This window comes from Taudactylus pleione, unplaced genomic scaffold (assembly GCF_031769625.1).
Source record: "Taudactylus pleione unplaced genomic scaffold, aTauple2 ptg000685l, whole genome shotgun sequence".
Lineage (NCBI taxonomy): Eukaryota > Metazoa > Chordata > Amphibia > Anura > Myobatrachidae > Taudactylus > Taudactylus pleione.
Genome location: NW_028285087.1, coordinates 1,719,129 through 1,742,556, shown reverse-complemented (window position 1 = coordinate 1,742,556; position 23,428 = coordinate 1,719,129). Strand labels below are relative to the sequence as shown.

Below are 23,428 nucleotides of genomic sequence, written 5' to 3'. Positions count from 1 at the left end.
AAACACGGAGGTGAGGTTTTGGCAAAACCAATCCAGATCCAAAACCAGGGGAGATCCAGATCCAAAATCAAAACACGGGGTCGGCGCACATCTCTACTTCTAAGTATGCTCCGGGTACGCTGCTCTGACATGTTATGGTCTGTCCCAAGTCCATCCTTTGTTGTATCCGGCGCTTCAAGACAGATCAACTCAATTGGGGCCCTTGGATTTCCCTTCCTGCTTTCAAGTCTACTCGGATCTGCCCGGTACTGGTGCTGGATGGCTGGACATCGATGGTGCTTGGTTCATCAATGGGAACAGTTTTTCACATATCTAAGCATCGGTTTAGATCTGTCTTGAAGCATTGCATTGTTTGTCTGGGTTTGTCTCCTGAGGAATTGGGACCCATTCATTCTGGATTGGTATAATTATGTGTGCCGCTTCTATCCCAGATATCCCAGCATCAGGCCAATGGAATCCAGAGCCTTTTGTCATTATATGACCTACTGGAGCACTTGCTAGTGCTTTCCTTGCGAAGTAACCAGAGGTAATTACCGCTTACTACACATTGGCGCGCGGGGCTCTCTGAGAGATTGTTTTTTTCTTATGGAGGTCATTAGCACCAATGTTATAGTTGATTCCAAATTTAAAAAATATCAAAGATAGAACAATGAAACTATACGTCCTCCTTTTTTTGTGTTACACCTCGTGGCTGATTATCCCCCCTTCTCCGGTATCAGCTGTCTGGGGTTTGATTGTTGTGGTGAAACGAAGGTGACGTAACTCTTATATAACTCTGTGCAGGTGCGAATAAATGCAGCTTAAAATCATTAAAATCATCTTCTGTTACCAAATTACAATTTTATCTGGATCCCATAAGCTCAATTAGATAAGGTAACTCTGCTCTTCCATAACAAAAATACAGGAAACAGGACTTAGTTCCTGTAAGTGACACCTCTAATGCAATCTTATAAATGCCACCACCTTCTCCTATGCTTAATCCGAGCACAATGCATCACCACGCTGAGCGCTGCCCCAGCTAGGATTCCTCACTATGAAGACTAGGAAAGCTTCCATGTGGAGGAACGTTTGGCTGCTGCTGACTGGGGTCCTCCCCGTCCTAGGGTCACAGGGGCCTCTCGATTTACCCTTTTCCCGAGAGCTGGCATCTGCTGAAAGTGAGGATGTCATACTCTTAGAATGGGGATATGACAGAGAGATCCAGGAAATTGTGATGGAGATACAGACACCCATAGCATCGTGGCTGGCTTTGGGTCTGAGCCCTGATGGATCCCTGAATAAGACGGACTTTGTAGCGGGCGGCTGGAATGAACATAATGAAGCATTTTTCTATGTGAGTCTGCCATTAATATTATGTATTTGTATTTAGAGGAAGGTCTATAAAATGTGACTCTATGGCGCACAATGTCTGAATTTAATTAAGGGCCGCATTTGTTGGGGTCACGATAAAAGGAACCGTCTATCTGTAAATGGTCTACTTTCTGCCTAGAAATGAGCAGGTGAACTACAACATGTTTAATCATTTTACAGAGCTGTAACAGGACTTAAATATTCCCTGTGCCAGGCCGCTCCCTTAGGGTCCTACATCATTGCGCGGATGGCGTGGGTCTGACAGCACCGCTAAGTGCAGCGCTGTTCCAGTCACCTTGGTAGCCAGAAGCAAGGTCCGTGGGGTGGCAATGATGCCGTCCAGAGACCTGCGCTTTGTGCAGCGGCACCTGCGGCACACCCCTAGTTATGGCCATGTGATTTTATACATACAATCAAGATTTGTTTGCAAATTATTAATACATTTGCTTTGAGATTAAATTTGACTACAACCACATATTTCTAGGATGACAATAGCAACCCAGGTAATAAAGAGTCCTGCCTTAGGGCTGGTACACACTAGACAATGTCAAATGTGTACGATCACGTTAGCAAAGGGACAAGGCGGGGGTGCCAACATCGACAAGTGCATACACACTTGCCGACGCTGGAAGCCACGGCGGGGTTCATGCTGCATTCGGCAGCATCAGGGGCATTTCTAGAGAGGAGGGGGCCTGTGTGCAGTCTCCGACACGGGCGCCCTCCGGTCCGCCCGGCGGCCGGCAGCACACTGAGCTGTGCGCGGCCAGCGCCGGAGTTACATTACCTGGGCACTAGAGTGTGCCCAGAGTCTATAATGTATGCACAGGTCACCGGGAAAATGGCCACGGCGGCCATTTTCTCTGTAATGCGCATACGCGAACGACGGGAAAATGGCCGCCGTGGCCATTTTCCAGTCATTTTACAGCACCGGACCCCCGCGCCAATGTGGGACTCCGGAGAGGTAACTAATATTATGGGTGCAGGGTGTGCGGTGTGGGGCCCCCCTCGACCCAGGGGCCTATGTTCCCCGCACACCCTGCATCCATTATAGATACGCCCCTGGGCAGCATGGCCACCACTAACTATATCGTCCGTCGGACCTGCATGCAGGGCCGATGGAGGATGTCGCTGACGTCGCGCAAGAGCACGCACCATCAGCGACATATCGGGTACACACTAGACGTTGTGCCCGATATGACGCTCCGATCCGCCGGATCGGACAACATATCATCTAGTCTGTACCCGGCTTAAGTGTTTGTGGATGTTAAAAAGAAATGGGGCCTGATGTTGAATCAAAGTCGGATTCGGCGGAGTGATGTTTTTCGTAAGCGCATGTGTCTTATTCCACTGTGTATACATCCCGATAGTGTTCGTACAGAAACACAGCACAGATTTGGACATTCCTGGGTGGTGGCTGGTAACAGAGGGGTTGCTAATCAGCCGCACGCAGACATTGCGTCTTATGGGAGTGTTGCAGGTGTGACACCGTTAGTGGTTGCCTTGAGACGCAGAACCGCTCACATAGGAGTCCATATTCAGGTGGATCATCTACACCTGTCATAGGGCGGGTACAAATTTAATTGGCGCGACAGATGGCGGCGTCTAAATTTGCACCAAGTGGTTTTTTAGCGTCTCCAGACACTGACAGTGGGTGCAACTATCCTTGCACAGTCAGACGCACGCATGTACACCAGGGAAGGGATCGGTACCGGCATTAGCATAAAGTTGTGGATGCAACAGTGGCAAAACACGCAAAGACGGCCGTGTCTGCTTCCGACTGTTAGGATTGTGCATATATATATATATATATATATATATATATATATATAGTATTAACTGCAATCACAATCAGAAACAGCTCTTCCCTCTACAACACAGGTTGCCTCTCCAGCTGTGGAACTACAAATACAAGGCTGTCTGGAAATGCCGAAATTTGTGGTTCTACAACAGCTGGTGAGCCACAGCTGTGCTTACTGTAGCATGCACCCTGCTACAGTACTTGTGCAAATGTACTGCTGTAACCCATAGACACCAATCAGATATAAAAATTTTCTAAATTGATAGAAAAATGACAGCTATGATCTGTTTGGTTACTATGGGTTACAGACATTTTTCCAAATACAGCACCCTATCATTAAACAAGCCTCATTCTTCAAACCAACTATTTCTTGTTTCACTTTGGGAATCTCTGAATTACTGGTAAGATATTGATAATTGGTCTTTGGAGAGAATCCCTTCCTTTACCCGTCCCCGGTTCTACATCACTAACACAAGTTCTGTCCTGTCCTTATGCAGGATGCTCACACAGAAGGGGAATGGCCACCAGTGAGAGACGAGTCACAGGACTATGACCTCATCAAGCTAACTCGCAACGATACTCATAGCGTTCTGAGGGTTTGGCGTCAATGGTTCACATGTGACCCTTATGATGAAGAGATTGAGGTCAGTACATTAAAGAGGGGGGGGCAGTGTGTGAGCAGTTTGAGGTACACTGTATCTGTCAGACAGAGGTTCAGTCAGGTGTGCAATGGATGGGTCATTCAGGTGTGCAATGGATGGTTCAGTCAGGTGTGCAATGAATGGGTCAGTCAGGTGAGCAATTCATGGGTCAGTCAGCTGTGCAATGGATGGGCAGTTAGGTGTGCAATGGATGGGTCAGTTAGGTGTGCAATGGATGGGAAAGTCAGGTGTGCAATGGATGGGAAAGTCAGGTGGGCAATGGATGGGTCAGTCAGGTGGGCAATAGATGGGTCAGTCAGGTGTGCAATGGATGGGTCAGTCAGGTGTGCAATGGATGGGACAGTCAGGTGTGCAATGGATGGGTCAGTCAGGTGTGCAATGGATGGGTCAGTTAGGTGTGCAATGGATGGGTCAGTCAGGTGGGCAATGGATGGGTCAGTCAGGTGGGCAATGGATGGGTCAGCCAGGTGGGCAATGGATGGGTCAGTCAGGTGTGCAAAGGATGGGTCAGTCAGGTGTGCAATGGATGGGTCAGTTAGGTGTGCAATAGATGGGTCAGTTAGGTGTGCAATGGATGGGTCAGTCAGGTGTGCAATGGATGGGTCAATTAGGTGTGCAATGGATGGGTCAGTCAGGTATGCAATGGATGGGTCAGTCAGTTGGGCAATGGATGGGTCAGTCAGGTGTGCAATGGATGGGTCAGTCAGAGGCACAGTGGATCAGTGGATGGGTCAGTCAGGTGGGCAATGGATGGGTCAGTCAGGTGTGCAATGGATTGGTCAGTTAGGTGTGCAATTGATGTGTCAGTCAGGTGTGCAATGGATGGGTCAGTTAGGTGTGCAATGGATGGATCAGTCAGATGTGCAATGGATGGGTCAGTTAGGTGTGCAATGGATGGGTCAGTGAGGTGGGCAATGGATGGGTCAATCAGGTGGGCAATGGATGGGTCAGTCAGGTGTGCAATGGATGGGTCAGTCAGATGTGCAATGGATGGGTCAGTTAGATGTGCAGTGGATGGGTCAGTGAGGTGGGCAATGGATGGGTCAGTTAGGTGTGCAATGGATGGGTCAGTCAGGTGTGCAATGGATGGGTCAGTCAGGTGTGCAATGGATGGGTCAGTCAGAGGCACAGTGGATCAGTGGATGGGTCAGTCAGGTGGGCAATGGATGGGTCACTCAGAGGCACAGTGGATCAGTCAGTCAGCTGACTACAAAGCGATGTATAATTATAGATGCACAGAAATTTATTTTGTATATCTTCATGAAATGGTCAATGCTGAATAATAAAAGTGGGTATCGATGATATTCTAATGAGTAAGTTTGTCTAAACTGGTGTGACCAGCTTTTATGTGACCACTCTAACGCTAACACTTAACACTAACGCTGACCCTAGCCCTAACATTTATATTGTCACCATTTTGATAATGCAGATATGTTATTTGTAAATATTTTAACATTGCTGACATTTTGCAGTTGTCGATATGCACATTTGTAACATTTTGCAGATGTCGACATTTTAACCACATCAACACAGTAATGTTCAACATTCTGGTGTCGATACTTTGACTGTCTACAATCTTTGTGAATGTACAGTAGATATGCGGACTACACCCCCCATCAGTGATATATGACTTTTAGAACAAAACACATCAGATGACCACTACGCATTTTAGTTGATAACTTGTTTAAAGCTGGTGATCCAAACTTTCCATTGCTTTATAATCACTTCTCGCCATTATAGCTAAGATCAAGGGTAATATCTTTTTGTACTTTTTTATATTTGCCTAGTTTTTCATTTCTTTTCCATAGCCTTATGGCTGAGCAAGAAATTTTTTTACATTTTTTAAAACATGAGTTCAGTAGGCTGCACTATTTCCTTTATCTATTGACAGGTAGCACTTACAGAATAAATACTAGTACTTTTTTATGTTACTCTTTTTGTAATGCTTTTATTGGGTTGAATATGGGCTCAGCCATGAAAATGTAGGTTTTTAACTTTTTACCTGTTGTTCTATGTGGGGATAAAGGGCTTGGTGTAAAGGACATGAGCACATAGGCCTTGTTGTATCTGTCCCTAGAATGACACGGTGAGGGTGATCATCGTTTATGGAGAGGACCATGGTTTCCAGTTATCTGAGGATCACACATTCAGGAAATCCATCTTCTTCCTAGAGATCCTGCAAGAAATTGTATATCCTGATGTGATGATTCCATACGAATTCAAACTGAATGATGTGAGTACCAGAAATATTGCCCCCTTATCCTTAGTACCACTTTGGTCAGTTCAGTCTCTGTTGAGAGTGGAAAGTCTGACTGAGGAGCTAAAAAAGTGTGCAAGGACATAAAGGGATGCATTAATCATCCTATAAATAATGTATTTTTGTGTAATTTACATAAACTTTTTATTTTATAGTGACAGCCCCATCACTAACCTAGTAACACAGGAGATATGACTGATATGGTTACATCCCTGCCATGGACATTCCCTATTCTTTAGTATGGGGATGTAGAAATTAGGTTTCAACTTCAAAAGAAATTTTTTCAGAAAATTGACTGTTACTGTACGCCATCCTGAGATGGCGTACAGCCCCAATGGCTTCACAAGCTGCCGTTAAAACACCAGCTTGTGTAGAAGAGAGATCTTTTCAAATCCCTCCCCACTGTGGTCTGGCTGCCTGCGGCTGCTATCTCCCCCTGTCCCTCCTCCCTGCTTCACTGCCCTTACCGCTGAATGATAGGAGTCTCCATGCCAACGGTGGGTGTCAGCACTCTGGCAGGTCCCTCTTTGTCCTGCTGCTTTGGTCTTCCGAGAATCTTCATAGCTGTCTTCTTTATGCTGCGCATATGCAGCTTGAAGACAGGCCATGAAGACTAAAGCTGGGTACACACTAAACAATGTGTGTACCCAGCGACCTCGTCAGCGACAGACCCGGCGGGGGTGCCGGCAATGGTATGTGCATACACACTTGCCCATGCCGGCAACAACGGAACGATGGCGGGGGAGTGGGGCCATGCTGCATTCGGCAGCATGGCATCGCTAACGACATCCCCAGATTGAGCTGCAAATACAGACAACTGGGGATGGCGTTAGCGACCTGCGGGAGCGCACATCTTTAGCAATCTAGTGCGTACACACTGGACGATAAAACTAATATGTTGTAACGATGTGTCATTATCGGCAAAATCGTGTAAAATATTGTCTATTGTGTACGCACCCTTAAGGAAGACCGGAGGAGCAGGAGAAAAGTCTCTCACTTCCGAAAAACTGACTCCGCAGAAACAGCAGTTTTTTGGAAGTGATAGTTTTGGGCAGGTGGCATGATGAATGCCTTCCAAACTTTGTTTGAACTTGCAGCAAATTCAAAACATAATGTGGCAGTATCACGTTATTTAGCGATAGTGAGCCATGAATTCTGTTTGGGGCTGGAGGGATCTGCCCACACAGGGTAGAAAAACAAACTTTGACCACACCTAGATGCTGCCTAGTGGATTCAGTCAAGGTAGGACTAAAGCAGGCAGGACAGGCTGCCAGAGGAGAGTCCAATTGGGACGGTGGAAGCTACAGAGCCCAGTGTGCCTGGAGGCCAGTGTCCAGACCTGCACTCAAGCATGGAGGACCGCAAATCTCTGGGACTGTTGGTGTGACTTTGTGGAAGTCACAGCAAGAGGCCAGACCTGCAAGCCAGGCAGGGAGGACCACAAGAAAGACTTTGGGAAAAGGCCAGGAGACCGTGTTTATATCTGTAAGTGACCAGGCCCGCCAAGCGCCGTGGCGGTCCCGGGTAAAATGGGGCGTGGCCTTATCGCAGGAGATGTGGCCACGCCCCCTTTGGGAAAAAAAACAAAGGGGGCGTGGAAGTGCCATTTGTGGGTGGTGACGGGGGCCAGGTTGTTTATTATTTTGTACCTGAAATGCTGACAGTAAAGCACCATATATTTTCATTTTAAGCTGTATGTGGATCTTTATTATGCACCTGCCCACTGCTCTCTACTGAGCTGATTACCCCAGATATATCACAATAATTATCACTAGCGATAATAATGTTATGATGAATATGCCCCTAAGACGGAAACCCTCACACTTTTTAAATTCGGCCAATATAATAGAGTCGGGGAACAGGTAAACTCGCATGTTTTTCAGACTCAAGATAAAACTCCACCAATGTGAGAGGTTACTGCTAAACTCTCACATGTTCTAAACTCTCACCCTATTACATTTGGCCTATTATGTTGATGTCTACTTTTTTCACTTTCCCTACTAGTTTCCTATTCCAGAGCAAGATACAACCTATGCGTGTACATTCATTCCCATGCCCAGGGTATCTAGCAAACATCATATAATAAAGGTAAGTCTTTATATTGCTGCAACATTCTGTCCTAACGTGTCTTCTTATATTGTTGGCGTGTCCACCATTCCTCCCAATTTCTGTACAGATGTGACCCCTTTTCTATTGATTCCAGAGTTAACCCGTCCAATGTACTTTTATACCTTATACAGTATGAGCCAGCTATAGATCCAGACTCGGTTGGCATAGTACACCACGTCCTCGTATATGGTTGTGCCAACTCCACCAACATCACATTGGAGGTTGGAGATTGTTATGGAGCAGATTCTAGATTTTCCCAGTGTATGACCTCCATGTTTGGTTGGGCTGTAGGTGGAGAGGTGAGTGGAATACAGAATGTGCATGAAATTCAGCGTCCTAAATGTCTACAGCTCCCGCTTGTTATAGTTTCCCCAGAACAGTCCCCGTTTTTGTTAATAATACAAATCTTTAACTTTGAAGTCTATATTTCTAGAGATACGGTATATTGCCTTAAATGAGTTACTTTATTTCACAATGAATAGGGGAATGTTATAAACAGAACCCACCATCCACTGACATTACCTGACGTTTATTCAGGCCAAGAATTTTCACCCCAGTCTTATTTTAAGGTCCCTAGTAACCAGTAAGGGCAAAGTTTCAAGAACCTCCTCTCTCTTGTCTTGTTAATGTGTTTAAATTAGAGATGTGCTGGCTCGGATAGGTTCGAGTTTGCACGCCGAGTTCGGATTTTTCCCTCCAAAAAACGAGACTCAGAAAGAGGCAAAACGTCATCTTGCATGGACAAACATCATCATTCCTGGACTTGTCCGAGCCTGCACATCCCTAGTTTAAATCAGGTCTTTAAGTTATGGGATAATGGGGTTAGGAGTATTTTAAAATAAATATAACCTGGGAGGAATAAAGAGAGGTCTCTCCTGGGAAAACTGTGACAATTGTAACCTCGATTTTATGGCATGACCAATTTACACAACTCATTCTTGCGAATATATGGTATTTCGCACACATGTCCCAGAACTATGATATGATTTTTGTGATCTACATGTGATAGAAACAGTGAGTGTTGTAGATGGTCTCTCTGTGTGTCCCAGGTTTTAAAATCCAGATAAATTGTAAAGAGCAAGGGTTCTCAACATCAACCATCAAGTTTTCCCAACAGGTTGGGGGTACTTTAGACATATCTCCCAACATCTGGGAGGTTCAAAGGAAGACTATTTGTGCGTGCCTAAGGTGTACATCTGAAAAGGGGCAAGGTCCTATGGGGAAGGGGGTTTGGACTCTCGGCATACCCCATTTTCATCACTTTGTGGGTGTGCCCAGCACTCCCGGAGAAGCTGGGCTGCTCTCAGGCTCTTTCTCGCACTGTGTACATGGTATTTATTAATGGCATCTCTTTAGAGTGCTCTCCCTAACTTTACTCCCCCATTTCCACCCCACGGGATATTGCAGCATGTGGGTGGTATCAGGGCCAGCAATAGAAACCATGGGACCCCATACACACATTTTTAGGGGCCTCCAATCCCCGCTTCCTTGCAGCCAGACCCCTGTGAGCGCCCAGCCCCCTGTGAGTGTCCCTCTCATGGCCAGTCCCCTGTGAGTGTCCCTCTCATGGCCAGCCCCTTCAGTGTCCCTCCGGTAGCCAACCAGCTCCCCACAGTGCAGCACCAACGCTTACCATGCTGTGGCTCCTCTGTCTGCTAGCAGTGCCATTGCAATGTCTGACTGACGTCATGAAGTCATGCTCTGCACCGCAATAAACAAAAAAAACCTTTATTACACCGGGCACTGCCAATGCAATAAAGCTACATTACTTCATAGACTCCCCATACGAACCTGGCCAGTACCTGCCTGCTGTGCCCCCCTCATCATGCAGCAGCGCAGGCAGTGATCGAAGGAAGTATTATGTGTGGACCCCTTACAACCTTGGGGACCATCACTGCTGTGCCCCTCGTCAACCCCTGTTGTCGGGCCTGGGTAGGATGGTGGGGCTGCCTGCCCAAAGCAGGACATTTGTGAGGTATGCTTGAGGACTAGAGTTAAGAACCACTAGTAAAATGTGCTGAAAAGACATCTTTCCACAAGGCTTGGCTCAAGCAAAACTGTTAAAGTATTCCCTAGAATGAATGGAGAGAGAGTTTGGGTTCCATTCCTCAGGTCCAGTTCGTGTCTTCTGGCCTAGCAGCTGCAATGTGTAATTATACTGTATAGGTGTATCAGTATGCTGTGTTTGTCTTCCTACCAGGAGAAAGAGTAGTACAGTAGGAAGAGAGAGAAATCTTTACACATACTAAGCGAGGAAGACTTGCCTGCAACCTTTGTGAATGTGGCTTGGACAAGAGGGTCTTATTGTTAGTAGCGAGAGCCTGACGAGCCTGAATGTATGTTATTGCTCCTCTAAAATTACTTCCTCGCCTAATAAAATTAACTGCAGATAGTTGCACCATATGCCTGGTGGCTTTTTGCTTTCTCTTTCCATGACAATTTGGTGGAGAATACGAGCAGGCACTAAACCTTTGCAGCCATTACATTTTTGTGAGAATCTTAAAGGACCAGAGCCCCATATATTGTATGACTGGAAAGGATTGTGTTGTAGATCACCAAAATGTAGGATGTGATTGATGACTAGCTACTCAGCTGGAAGCTACCAGGGTGCAGCAATTGGCCATTGGCCCCCCAGTGGCTTCAATTTAGAAAATGCTAATTAATTGACTTAAGAACAGAGAGACTGAAGGCTGAGTTACCTTGAGACCTGACAGCCGTGCCTGGAAGACCCCCACCTTGTAAAGGTATAATCCATTATTATTGGTGTAATGTGCTAGGACCTGTTGCTGCAAATTGTGCAGTTGGTGATGGACCAGCGGTATGTAATGCTGCTTCTAGAAATTGTAGTGCAAGATTAACACATTTCTGAGATCACTACAAACAGGTAGGTCTGTTAGATTCCAAAGCCTGGTTAGCGTTGTATAAGCCAGGTTATAGGTTAGTGGACCCTACAAAATGCCAGGTGAAAACTATTATGTTACTGCAAAATTGACCATAGAAGTCTCTGTGTTTCTACTGTCGCTTCTGTGGGATTATTCCTTTCTAAAACTATTCTAAATTGTGAATTTCCCCATATCTGGAAGTTGCTGGACAGTAGTGCTGACAGCGAGCGTGACCTCCATAGGCAAACACAGAGGGGAGGGAGTTCCAGTTGCCTGGAAACCCCCTCCCCATCCCACACCATGACGACAATTGAAATAGTAATCAATTAGAATTTTACTAGTGCTGCACGTTCTTCTCAGTATCACAAATGAAATAATTAGCACTACCTGTGGATCTTTAACACATGTGTCAGCCAGTAATAAATAACCTGTGCACCAACTAGGACATCTGGAAAACATTCACTGTTAGGGATGCACTGCTATAGACTATCAATAGGGTTAATTACTAGGGGTGTGCACCGGCCACTTTTCGTGTTTTGTGTTTTGGTTTTGGATCTGGATCTTTCTTCGTGTTTTGGATCTGGATTGGTTTTGCCAAAACCACCCTTCCGTGTTTTGGGTTCTGGGTTTTGTGTTTTGGTTCTGTATTTTTTTTTAAAAAAGCATAAAAACAGCTAAAATCACAGAATGTGTTGGTTTTTCTGCTCCTATGCTATTATTAACCTCAATAACCTTAATTTCCACTAATTTCCAGTCTATTCTGAACACCTCACACCTCACAATAGTGTTTTTATGTCCAAAAGGCTGCACCGAGGTAGCTGGATGACTATGCTAAGCGACACAAGTGGGCGGCACAAACACGTGACCCATCTAGGAGTGACAATGCAGTGGCAGACAGGATGGCAGTTTGAAAAACTAGGCCCCAAACTGTACATAATGCAAAGAAAAAAAAGAGGTGCAAGATGGAATTGTCCTTGGGCCCTCCCACCCACCCTTAAGTTGTATAAACAGGACATGCACACTTTAACAAAGCAATCATTTCAGCGCCAGGGTCTTCCACATGACTGTGGCTGAAATGATTGGTTCGTTTGGGCCCCCACAAAACAAGCTGGCAATTAATCTGTCCCTGCACAAACTGGCTCTACGGAGGCAAGATGTCGTCCTCATCCTCCTCATCCACCGATTCCTCACCCTCTTCAGTGTTGTGTACATACTCATCCTCACAGAGTATTAACTCGTCCCCACTGGAATCCACCACCACAGGTCCCTCTGTACGTTCTGGAGGCTGGTCTCCCTGGAAGAGTTGATAATTCATTTTGATGAACATCATCTTCTCCACATTTTGTGGAAGCAACCTCCTACACCTTTCGCTGACAAGGTTCCCGGCTGCACTAAACACTCTTTCGGAGTACACACTGGAGGGGGGCAACTCAGGTAAAATAGAGCCAGTTTGTACAGGGGCCTCCAAATTGCCTCTTTTTTCTGCCAGTACAGGTATGGACTGTCTGACATGCCTACTTGGATGCTGTCACCGATGTAATCCTCCACCATTCTGTCAATGGTGACAGTATCATATGTAGTGACAGTAGACATGTCAGAAATTGTTGCCAGGTCCTTCAGTCCAGACCAGATGTCCAAACTTGGTCCTGCCTGCCCTGCATCACTGCCAGCGGGTTGCTTAGGATAGCTAAGTTTTTTCCTGGCAGCCCCAGTTGCGGGAGAAAATGAAAAAGGAGCTGTTGACGTGTCACGTTCCGCTTCAGCTGACAGTGTGTTCACCAGCAGGTCTTTGCACCTCTGCAGGCTTGTGTCGGCCGGAAAGAGAGACACCACATAGGCTTTAAACCTAGGATCGAGCACGGTGGCCAAAATGTAGTGGTCTGACTTCAACAGATTGACCACCCTGGAATCCTGGCAAAGCGAATGAAGGGCTTCATCCACAAGTCCCACATGCCGAGCGGAATCGCTCCATCTTAGCTCCTCCTTCACTTTCTCCAGCTGCTTCTGCAAAAGCCTGATGAGGGGAATGACCTGACTCAAGCTGGCAGTGTCTGAACTGACTTCACGTGTGGCAAGTTCGAAGGGCTGGAGAACCTTGCACTACACGGAAATCATTCTCCACTGCGCTTGAGTCAGGTGCATACCCCCTCCTTTGCCTATGTCATAGGTGGATGTATAGGCTTGTATGGCCTTTTGCTTCTCCTCCATCTTCTGAAGCATATAGAGGGTTGAGTTCCACCGCGTCACAACCTCTTGCTTCAGGTGATGGCGGGGCAGGTTCAAGAGTGTTTGCTGGCACTCCAGTCTTCGGCACGCAGTCGCTGAATGGCGAAAGTGTCCAGAAACTTTTCGGGCCACCCAAAGTGTCTCCTGCACGCCCCTGTCGCTTTTCAGAAAATTCTGCACCACCAAGTTTATTGTGTGAGCAAAACATGGGACGTGCTGGAATTTGCCCAGATGTAATGCCCGCACAATATTGGTGGCGTTGTCAGATATCACAAATCCCCAGGAGAGTCTAAGTGGGGTAAGCCACTGGGCGATGATTTCCCTCAGTTTCTCTAAGAGGTTGTCGGCAGTGTGCCTCTTACTGAAACCGGTGATACACAGCGTAGCCTGCCTTGGAACGAGCTGGCGTTTCTGAGATGCTGCTACTGGTGACGCTGCTGCTGTTGCTGCGTAAGGTGATACATCTACCCAGTGGGCTGTTACAGTCATATAGTCCTTAGTCTGCCCTGTTCCACTTGTCCACATGGCCGTGGTTAAGTGGACATTGGGTACAACGGCATTTTTCATAACACTGAGGACACTTTTTCTGACGTGTCTGTACAGTCTCGGTATCGCCTGCCTAGTGAAGTGGAATCTAGACGGGATTTGGAACCGGGGACACACTACCTCCATCAATTGTCTAAATCCCACTGCACTAATGGCGGATACCGGACGCACGTCTAACACCAACATAGCAGTCAAGGCCTCAGTTATACGTTTTGCTTCAGGATGACTGCTGTCGTACTTCATCCTCCTCGCTAAGGACTGTTGGATGGTCAATTGTTTAGTAAAAGTAGTGGTGTTCCTACTTCCTCTCTGGTATGATGAACGACTCCCAGCAGCAGCAACAGCAGCAGCGGCAGCAGGAGGCGTAGCAATGCAGGATCCTCCGGAGGAATCCCGGATAGGAGAGTCAGTCATGCCAGTGACATGGCCTGCAGGACTACTTTCGATCCTGACTAAGGAGGAAATTGATGAGGAGGTAGTTGACGGTGTGGTTTGCAGGCGCTTGGATACAACAGGACAATGGGATTTAGGTGTCCCTGGACTGCTTACGGTCTTAGCCAAAGTTTCTGAACTTGACAGTAACTTATTATGAACGCGCTGCAGGTGCCGTATAAGGGAGGATGTTCCTAGGTGGTTAACGTCCCTACCCCTACTTATTCCACCTTTACATATGGTACATATGGCAAGACAGTTGTTGTCCGGATTTGGATAGAAATATTGCCAGACCAAAGAGGTGGAATGTTTGGTCTTCTGCCCAGGCATGACCGTGATGGGCTTTTTCATCCCACAGACAACAACTGTCTCCCCCAGAGCCTGATTTAAACAAACCACATCACCATCAGAATCCTCCTCGCCAACTTCCTCCTCAGCGCCAGCTACACCAGTATCCTCATCCTGTTGTACTTCAACAGTGACATCTTCAATTTGCATATCAGCAAGTGGACTGTGGGTGCTCCTTTCAGCACTTGCAGGGGGCGTGCAAATGGTGGAAAGAGCCACCTCTTCCCGTCCATTGCTGGGATGGTCAGGCATCACAACCGCCACCACACTTGGACTCTCCTTGGGGATTTGTGATATCTTCTTAGAACGCACAGTTCTTTGCTGTGCTTTTGCCAGCTTATCTCGTTTGATTTTTTTAGCGGGAGGAGGGCTTCCATCGTCATGTGAAGCTGAACCACTAGTCATGAACATACTAGTCATACTAGTATGACACACACTAGTCATAGGGAAAGACCTTAGCCATTCCTTGCCACTCCGTGTCATAAATGGCATATTGGCAAGTTTACGTTTCTCTTCAGATGATTTAAATGCTTTTTTTAAGGTAATTTTCCTGATTTTGTCATTTTTGATTGTATGTGGCTTCTACTATGACATTGGGCATCGGCCTTGGCAGACGATGTTGATGGCATGTTATCATCTATGTCATGACTAGTGGCAGCAGCTTCAGCACTAGGAGGAAGTGATTCTTGATCTTTCTTTATTTTATTTTTTTCGGAGAAAGTTTGGTGCTCCATTTATGTTATATTGATTTGATATATACGTGCGGCTAAGGCGCACACAAACACAGAAAATATTTTTTTATTTTTGCTGGAGAGTAGTGCACTTTGTGGGTTACACCACCCTTTAAGAAATGAGTCAGCTGGCTCTTTACTTATGGGACACAGGCGCAAACTTGGCACTGCTCCTTTGTTGATGCACGTGCGGCTACTGCGCACACAATTCACAAACACAGAAAATATTTTTTTATTTGGTTTGGAGTGTACTTTGGGGGTTGCAGCACCCTTTAACGGTCAAGCCAGCCGGCCCTTTACTTATGACACAGGCGCACGCTTGGCGCTGCTCCTTTGTTGATGCACGTGCGGCTACTGCGCACACAATTCACAAACACAGAAAATATTTTTTTATTTGGTTTGGAGTGTACTTTGGGGGTTACAGCACCGTTTAACGGTCAAGCCAGCCGGCCCTTTACTTATGACACAGGCGCACGCTTGGCACTACTTTGTTGATGCACGTGCGGCTACTGCGCACACAATTCACAAACACAGAAAATATTTTTTTGTTTGGTTTGGAGTGTGCTTTGGAGGTTACAGCACCCTTTAACGGTCAAGCCAGCCGGCCCTTTACTTATGACACAGGCGCACGCTTGGCACTACTTTGTTGATGCATGTGCGGCTACTGCGCACACAATTCACAAACACAGAAAATATTTTTTTATTTGGTTTGGACTGGAGTGTACTTTGGGGGTTACAGCACCCTTTAATGGTCAAGCCAGCCGGCCCTTTACTTATGACACAGGCGCACGCTTGGCACTACTTTGTTGATGCACGTGCGGCTACTGTGCACACAATTCACAAACACAGAAAATATTTTTTATTTGGTTTGGACTGGAGTGTACTTTGGGGGTTACAGCACCCTTTAACGGTCAAGCCAGCCGGCCCTTTACTTATGACACAGGCGCATGCTTGGCACTACTTTGTTGATGCACGTGCGGCTACTGCGCACACAATTAACAAACACAGAAAAAATATTATTTTTTTAGCACTTGGGGGGAGCACCCCTGATGGACAGAGCACCCCCTGGACAACACTACAGCACCCCTTTAGGATTGGGACACTGCACAGGACTTTGGAGTGGACACAGCCCCTATGGAGAACTGACTGCACAACACAGTCCAGCCAGCCCCTATGGACTTTGAAGTAGTGGACACAGCCCCTATTAACAACAGCAGCACACTACAACACAGCCAGCCCCTATGGACTTTGAAGTAGTGGACACAGCCCCTATGGACAACAGCAGCACGGCGCAGCATAGCACAGCACACTACTCTGCACTACACTACACTACACTACACTACACAGCCCAGCCAGCCCTAACTCCCACCCTCCCTCTTCACTGTCCACAGCCGAGTGAGAAAATGGTGCCGACGCGGGTACCTTATATAGGATCCAAAACCCGCGAGACCCGGAAGGCGGGATGATGACGTTTTGCCTCGATTTCAGATCCGAGTCAGGCGGGAAAAGTCGAGCCTGACTCGGATCGGCCTCGGATCGGGGGGACTCGGGGGGTTCGGATTTCAGAAATCCGAACCCGCTCACCCCTATTAATTACTGTATAATAAATAATACACTATCCAATGCATAAGGAGACCAATATGTACATAAATGTCCAGGGCAATGCTAGGTCATTCTGCTGCTCCCCCAGACTCCCGGACTTGCTCCAATACTCTGGAATGGAGCCCACATCTGAAATAAAAACATTCAGCTCAGACAGGATGGTCCTACTGCCACATCTAATGGGTTACTGTGATAAATGGTCCTGTATATGCTGTAAAATTATGACACAATAAACTTTGTATGCAGGGCCGGTTCTAGATATTGCGGAGCTCAGGGCAAAAGTTCCCAGTTGCGCCCTCAAACGTAAACCAGCCCCCCCGGTAAGAAAAAAAATTAAAAATGATAGACGGTGTTCCTCTGCGTGCGCTTACGGAAAGGGGGTGTGTCCTTGCGGAACACCCACAATTCATCACCCTGTGGGGAGTGCCCAGCACTTACGGAGTTGCTGGGCTTCCCCCAAGCTCTCTCCATGGTGAATGATTGCCATGCGCAGTAATGCGCCTTACACAGTATGTCTTACACAATAATGCCCTTTATAACACATTATGCCACACGCAGTAATGCCCTTTATAACACAAAGATGTAGTTATGTGACCTTCTGGCAGCTGGTCACAATCCCGACGGCGAAATCCCGACTTACGCCATCCCATTCGTTGCTGACGGGGTAAGTATTCACTTAGCCCGGGGATGGGGGTTTAGGTTTAGGGCACCTCGGGGGGACTTAGGGTTAGGCACCCCCCCAGTGAGGGTTAAGCTAGGGGAAGGGGGGATTAGGGTTAGGCACCCCGGGGAGAGGTTAGGGTCAGGCACCCCCCCTGGGTGGGTTAGGTTTAGTGTACGGGGGGTTAGGGTTAGGCACTAGGGGAGTTAGGGTTAGGCACCCCTAAGGGAGGGTTAGGGTTACTGACCTCCTCTGTCGGAATTCCGTCCTGCCAGGCTAGCCTTGTCGGGATTTGAACCGGCGGCATAACAATCCCATTCCTATAACACATTATGCGACATGCAGTAATGCCCTTTATAACACATTGTGCCACAGCAGTAATGCCCTTTATAACACATTATGCCACACTCAGTAATGACCTGTATAACAGATTATGCCACACACAGTAATGCCCTGTATAAAACATTGTGCCACACGCAGTAATGCCCTGTATAACAGATTATGTCACACACAGTAATGCCCTGTATAAAACATTGTGCCACACGCAGTAATGCCCTTTATAATACATTATCCCCATACATGTTATGACACACAGTGGTGCCCCTTTTACACAATGCCCAAATTAGTACCCCTTATACACAAGGCCCACAGTAGTAGTGCCCTTTATACAATGCCCACAGTGGTAGTGCCCTGTATACAATGCCCACAGCAGTGGTGCCCCTTATACAATGGTCCTGGTAATAGTGCCACCAGTGGTAATGCCCCCCATTAGTGGTGCCCCCATTAGTAATGCTACCTATAGTAGTGTCCCCAGTGGTAGTGCCCCCATTAGTAGTGTCCCCAGTGGTAGTGCCCCCATTAGTAGTGATGCCTGCATTGGTAGTGCCCCCATTAGTAGTGCCCCCAGTGGTAATGCCTCCTATAGTAGTGTCCCCAGTAGTAATCCCCTCAGTAGTAATGCCCTCTATAGTAGTGTCCCAAGTGGTAATGCCCTAGTGGAAGTGCCTCTTATAGTAGTGCCACAAGTGGTAATGCCCCCTATAGTAGTGCCCACATTAGTAATACCCCCTATAGTCGTGCCCCCAGTAGTAGTGTCTCCTATAGTAATGCCTCCAGTGCTAGTGCTTCTAAAAAAGAAAAAGACAATTAAAAAACAAACAATACTTACCTTAAGCCCCGCTCCTGTGTCTGCTGCCGTCCGGTCCGAATGCTCCTCGGATCAATGGAAGAAACATCATGACGTCCCTCCCATAGTGCTCTCTGCAGAAGCCGGAAGCCGAAGCTCAGGAGTGAGCTCCAGCTTTCAACTGCTGTTGCAGGGAAGGAGCCGGGTGCCCGCTGATAACATATCTCAGCGGGCACCCGGCAAATGGAGCCTCCCTGTAGGGGCTAGCGGAGGGGTGTGGGAACCAGCCTAGCTTACTTTTTTTTCTGGGGACTCAACAGCGCCCTCTAGGGGCCGGTGCTACATGGGCGACAGCCCTGTTAGCCCGCCCCTAGAAACTTTTCTGTTTGTATGATGCATATTAAAGCCGGTTAAGTGCTAATTATGCCCTCTTCATGGACTGGCCACACTCACTCTAATATCAAGCATTTGGAAACCCCCCCCCTCTAGAAACCACTGGCCTCTGAAGCCCTGAAGCATTGCTTGAAGTGGTCAATGGGAACCCAACAGACCCTGATGACAGGCTTTAGTACCTGAACACGGTGTAATCATTGGCTGCATCAAATGACAGGTACGAGCTGTATTATACGGGACTCGAAAAAAAAAAAAGGGCGCCCCGACAGAGCAATTCAATGGTAGCTCCGATCAGGCACAAGTTCTGCGGCCGCCTACATTTCTGCTCGTGGCCTACTGAGTTGGTGAGCAGAAATGTGCAAAAAGTCTGTGTTTTTGGTGCCTAAACAGATGGGTTTTGCCACTTTACGCAGCTAAACCTGGTACTTTTGGGCATGACAAGCTCGATTATAGATGGGTACCCAAAACAACTGAATTGCTCTGTGGGCACCCATTAATTATCGCCACTAAACAAAAAAAAAATGTAATCACCCCCCCCTAGAGTACTTTTTTCAAGGATGCTAATGATTGTAGAGGGTGGTCCTTTTATTTAAATTTAAAAGGGATCTATACAATGTAAGTAACTTTATTAGTGCCATTAAATCAGCATGTCAGGTGTCTATTTACTAAGCAGTGTTAGGAGACAGAGTGAAAAGTGATAAGGTGCCAGCCAATCCGCTCCTAACTGCCATCTAACAGGCTGTGTTTGAAAAATGACAGTTAGGAGCTGATTGGCTGGCACCTTATAACTATCTTATCACTTTTCACTCTGTCTCCTAACACTGCTTAGTAACTAGACCCCTCAGACTTTAAAACTGATTACTTGGCTAAAGTTTGTTGAGAGAATAAAATGAAGGGGGGAACTGGTTGAAGTGTGTAAGAATGGAGGTAGAGGACCGATGCCATTCCTGAGGGCCAATTCAGGTCTTCTGACCTCCCAGCCGCACAGTAGTCTGATTATCAGCGCAGCTGCAAGATATAAACAAGAGTGTGTGTCTATACAGAGAGAGACATCTGAATGTATTGTACGCCCAGGATATTTATGTGACTTATTTTTTCATATGCTATTACTTTCTGGCCTAATACAGTACAACCGGCTCTAGCTAGTTGTACCATATTTCCCAGGACCATATTAACAGTGGGGCAGATGAGACTACAGCCCCAGGTCTTCACATGTAAATAGGCCCACAATCATAGCAGCATGATGGTAACTAGCCACTCACTGGGCCATAAATCACTAAAATTAGTATTAAACTTGTATTTCTGTTTTTCATTTTAACATTTTTGTATTTAGTGAGACATTATGGCTGATAGTGTAGGGCAGTGTTGGCTAACCTTGACACTCCAGCTGTTGTGGAACTATATATCCCAGCATGCCCTGCCACAGTTTTAGCATGCCCTAATAGCAAAACTGTAGCAGTGCATGCTGGGTTATGTAGTTCCATAACAGTTGGAGTGTCAAGGTTAGCCAACACTGGTGTAGGGGCTGTGTGGCGGTCTGATGCCCAACCCTGGCATCTTACAACCCCGCTACTCAGCCCGTCCCAAAATTGTGCACTTTCTACAGCCTGTTTCTGCTTTCCAGTGTATTAGGGCTGGAAGGACATGTACTGTAAGCAGGAGAGGGCCCAGACAAGACAGCTCACACTTGGTGCGTTAGACAATATGACCCATTGTAATGCAGATGGGGTGTGTGTGCATCACATACTGTGCTGGGGACAGAATTGCGGATTGGACATTAATATGACCTTCTATAAATGGGTCTGACCATGTTGTGGTACTATGTGTAACATGTAGAAACTATATATACAAGTGTTTGTGCCTATCAGTGTATTATATCTCTAAACCCTGATATGTTACGTATAAGATGCATATGACATGTGTATCTGATGTTATAATGTGTGGTAAGGCTGCAGGGGGAGACATCCCCCATCCCACTGGAATGCACAGGCAGCCTGGTATCTGTGTGTGCCTGCTGATATCCCCCATAGGAAGTTACAAAGCTGATAACCCCCACAGCCCCCCCTCTCTAAGCTCTAGAAAGGAAGCTAGAATCAGCTGAATGCCATGTGACATCACAAATGACTATGAGGGGTTAACAGGGACTCCTTCTGTAGCCCCAGGGGAGCCAGCCCTCTTACCAACATGATTAAGTTTCCTTTATATCAAAGTGGCCATTGCGAGACTGGCCGGCACCGATATCCACAGGGGGGAAGCAGGGAATGATATGATCATTAACTATACAGAGCATTCAAATCACCCAATAGCAGGGCTCAGGGGTGTCCCCTATTCATGGGAAAATTAGAGTTTTCATAATGGCAGGTGCAGGGGTTTTTAGTGAGTTCTGACCTGAAACCTGAAGGGAGTGGAGGTCCTAGACTAAGTGGCAGCACCCAGGCTGGGCTGGAGTTGGGAGATTCTGCCCAAGCGTAAGCTCCCACCAGAGCAGTCCCGTGGTGTGGGACTGGTGTGCTAGCTGGAGTTAGGTGACTGGTCTGCACTCCCTGCTCTTGGTGAGCAGAGGATGATCAGGCCAAGCGGCCGGGAACCGCAAGTCAGGGACGGAGAAGCTATTTCCCGGAGGAGCGTGGAGCCACACAGCAGCCTCGCACAAGTGTGGTGTTCCCAGCCCAGGCAGGTAACCTGGGCCTATTAGCTGTCTACCTTTCTAACACTAACGGGGCCTCTGTTATAGGGACATGTGTCTGGGTTCCCCAAGGTTTAGCTAATACTACTGGCATTTCTGTATATATTTGTATAATAGTGTGTAGTTGCTGATTTTATATGTAGAAGTAGTGTATGTGTAAAATAAAGGTATCGTTATACCTTTGCTATTGTGTCGTTTCCTGTGCAATCTAAAGGGACTCATAAAGGACCCGGGGTACTGTGCGAGAGAGAGCTATAACCTTTCTGCCTTTCTCAAGGCAAAAGGGGGCAAATAACGCACGCATAAACCCGGTATCCTCACAGGCTGTACAAGACTCTATGGCATTGGCCACACCGACACAACACTGGCCACACCTCCTCCTCTTCTCACAATTTTTGATAATAACCTAGTGGGGTACTGTACAGCGGCCATTTTGATACAGTGTGTTGCGGGAACAGGTCACAGATGCTATCTCCTAGGTTACATGGTGGCACTTTGCACAACAACATGTAGAAAACGACGGAAAAATATCCGTTGTTTTCTACATGTTGTTGTGCAACTGCCACCATGTAACCTAGGAGATAGCATCTGTGACCTGTTCCAGCAACACACTGTATCAAAATGGCCGCTGTACAGTACCACACTAGGTTATTATCAAAATATATTAATCAAATATATCAAATACTATGTTTGATACATATTTTTTGTTATTAGTGGTTATCGGCTAAATGTGCAATTTGCAGGGGTGTAACGTGGTTTATTGTATTTCTTATCTTTTTCTCTGTAGCCTTTCGATTATCCACCAGAAGTCGGCGTCTCTATAGGGACTGACAAGGATCCTCAGTACATCAGACTTGAAATTCATTACAGCAACTTTCAAAATAAGCCAGGTACTACGCTATAACCTCTGCAGCTCTTTAGGCAAATGCTCCTGAGACATTAGCAAGGTGGGTTGATGGGTCCTATGCAGGGCTGGCAACAGAAATCATGGAGCCCAGTACACCAGTATTTTTAGGGGCCCCCATCCCCGGGTCCCTGGCAGGTACAGGCCAGTCACTTGAGAGTCTGCCTTACCTGTTTATGGTTTCTCTGCAACAGGGAATCTCTGAAGAAATTGTTCCTCCTAGGGAAGATGGTGACTTCACTATGTATTCACTATTCACATAGGAGATCACATGGTCCAGAAGAAGCCTTTTTACATAGGAATGTAACCAATATCATTGTCATATAACAGAAGTTCGATCAGATAACATAGTAACAGAAGTGTTGGTGCAGGACAACATGTGAACTGCTCTGAACAAACAAGATTATATTATTAAACTGTATTTGCTTATTTGGTACCATTTGTATCAGTAATGTTTCTTTACAATGAAGATTACCTACCCCGAGCCTTTTACTTCTAATCCTGGCAGTTGTGGATAAACTCCAGCCTCTTACCCTATGTCTTTCCAGCTCCCTTCTTTCTCTTCATCCCTATACCCCTTCTGTCTTTCCATCCCCATACCCCTTATGCCCAGCTCCCTTCTATCTTTCTAGCCTCCAGTGTCCCTCAAGCCTCCACAGTGTCCATCCAGTTCTGTATCTCCAGTCCACAGTGTCCATCCAGCTCCCCATTGTAT

General features: G+C 46.7%; 1 protein-coding gene across 1 annotated transcript in view; it reads left to right on the top strand.

Moving 5' to 3' along the window:
• The first annotated feature begins 1,033 nt into the window (after nt 1–1,033).
• Nucleotides 1,034–23,428, top strand: part of LOC148477855 (putative DBH-like monooxygenase protein 2) — a 119,045-nt gene continuing 96,650 nt past the window's right edge. The window contains exons 1-6 of the mRNA XM_088456066.1: nt 1,034–1,333; nt 3,646–3,792; nt 5,888–6,043; nt 8,072–8,155; nt 8,308–8,475; nt 22,597–22,699. Coding sequence (XP_088312192.1) covers nt 1,034–1,333; nt 3,646–3,792; nt 5,888–6,043; nt 8,072–8,155; nt 8,308–8,475; nt 22,597–22,699 — 958 coding nt within the window. The remainder of the gene's footprint in view (nt 1,334–3,645; nt 3,793–5,887; nt 6,044–8,071; nt 8,156–8,307; nt 8,476–22,596; nt 22,700–23,428) is intronic.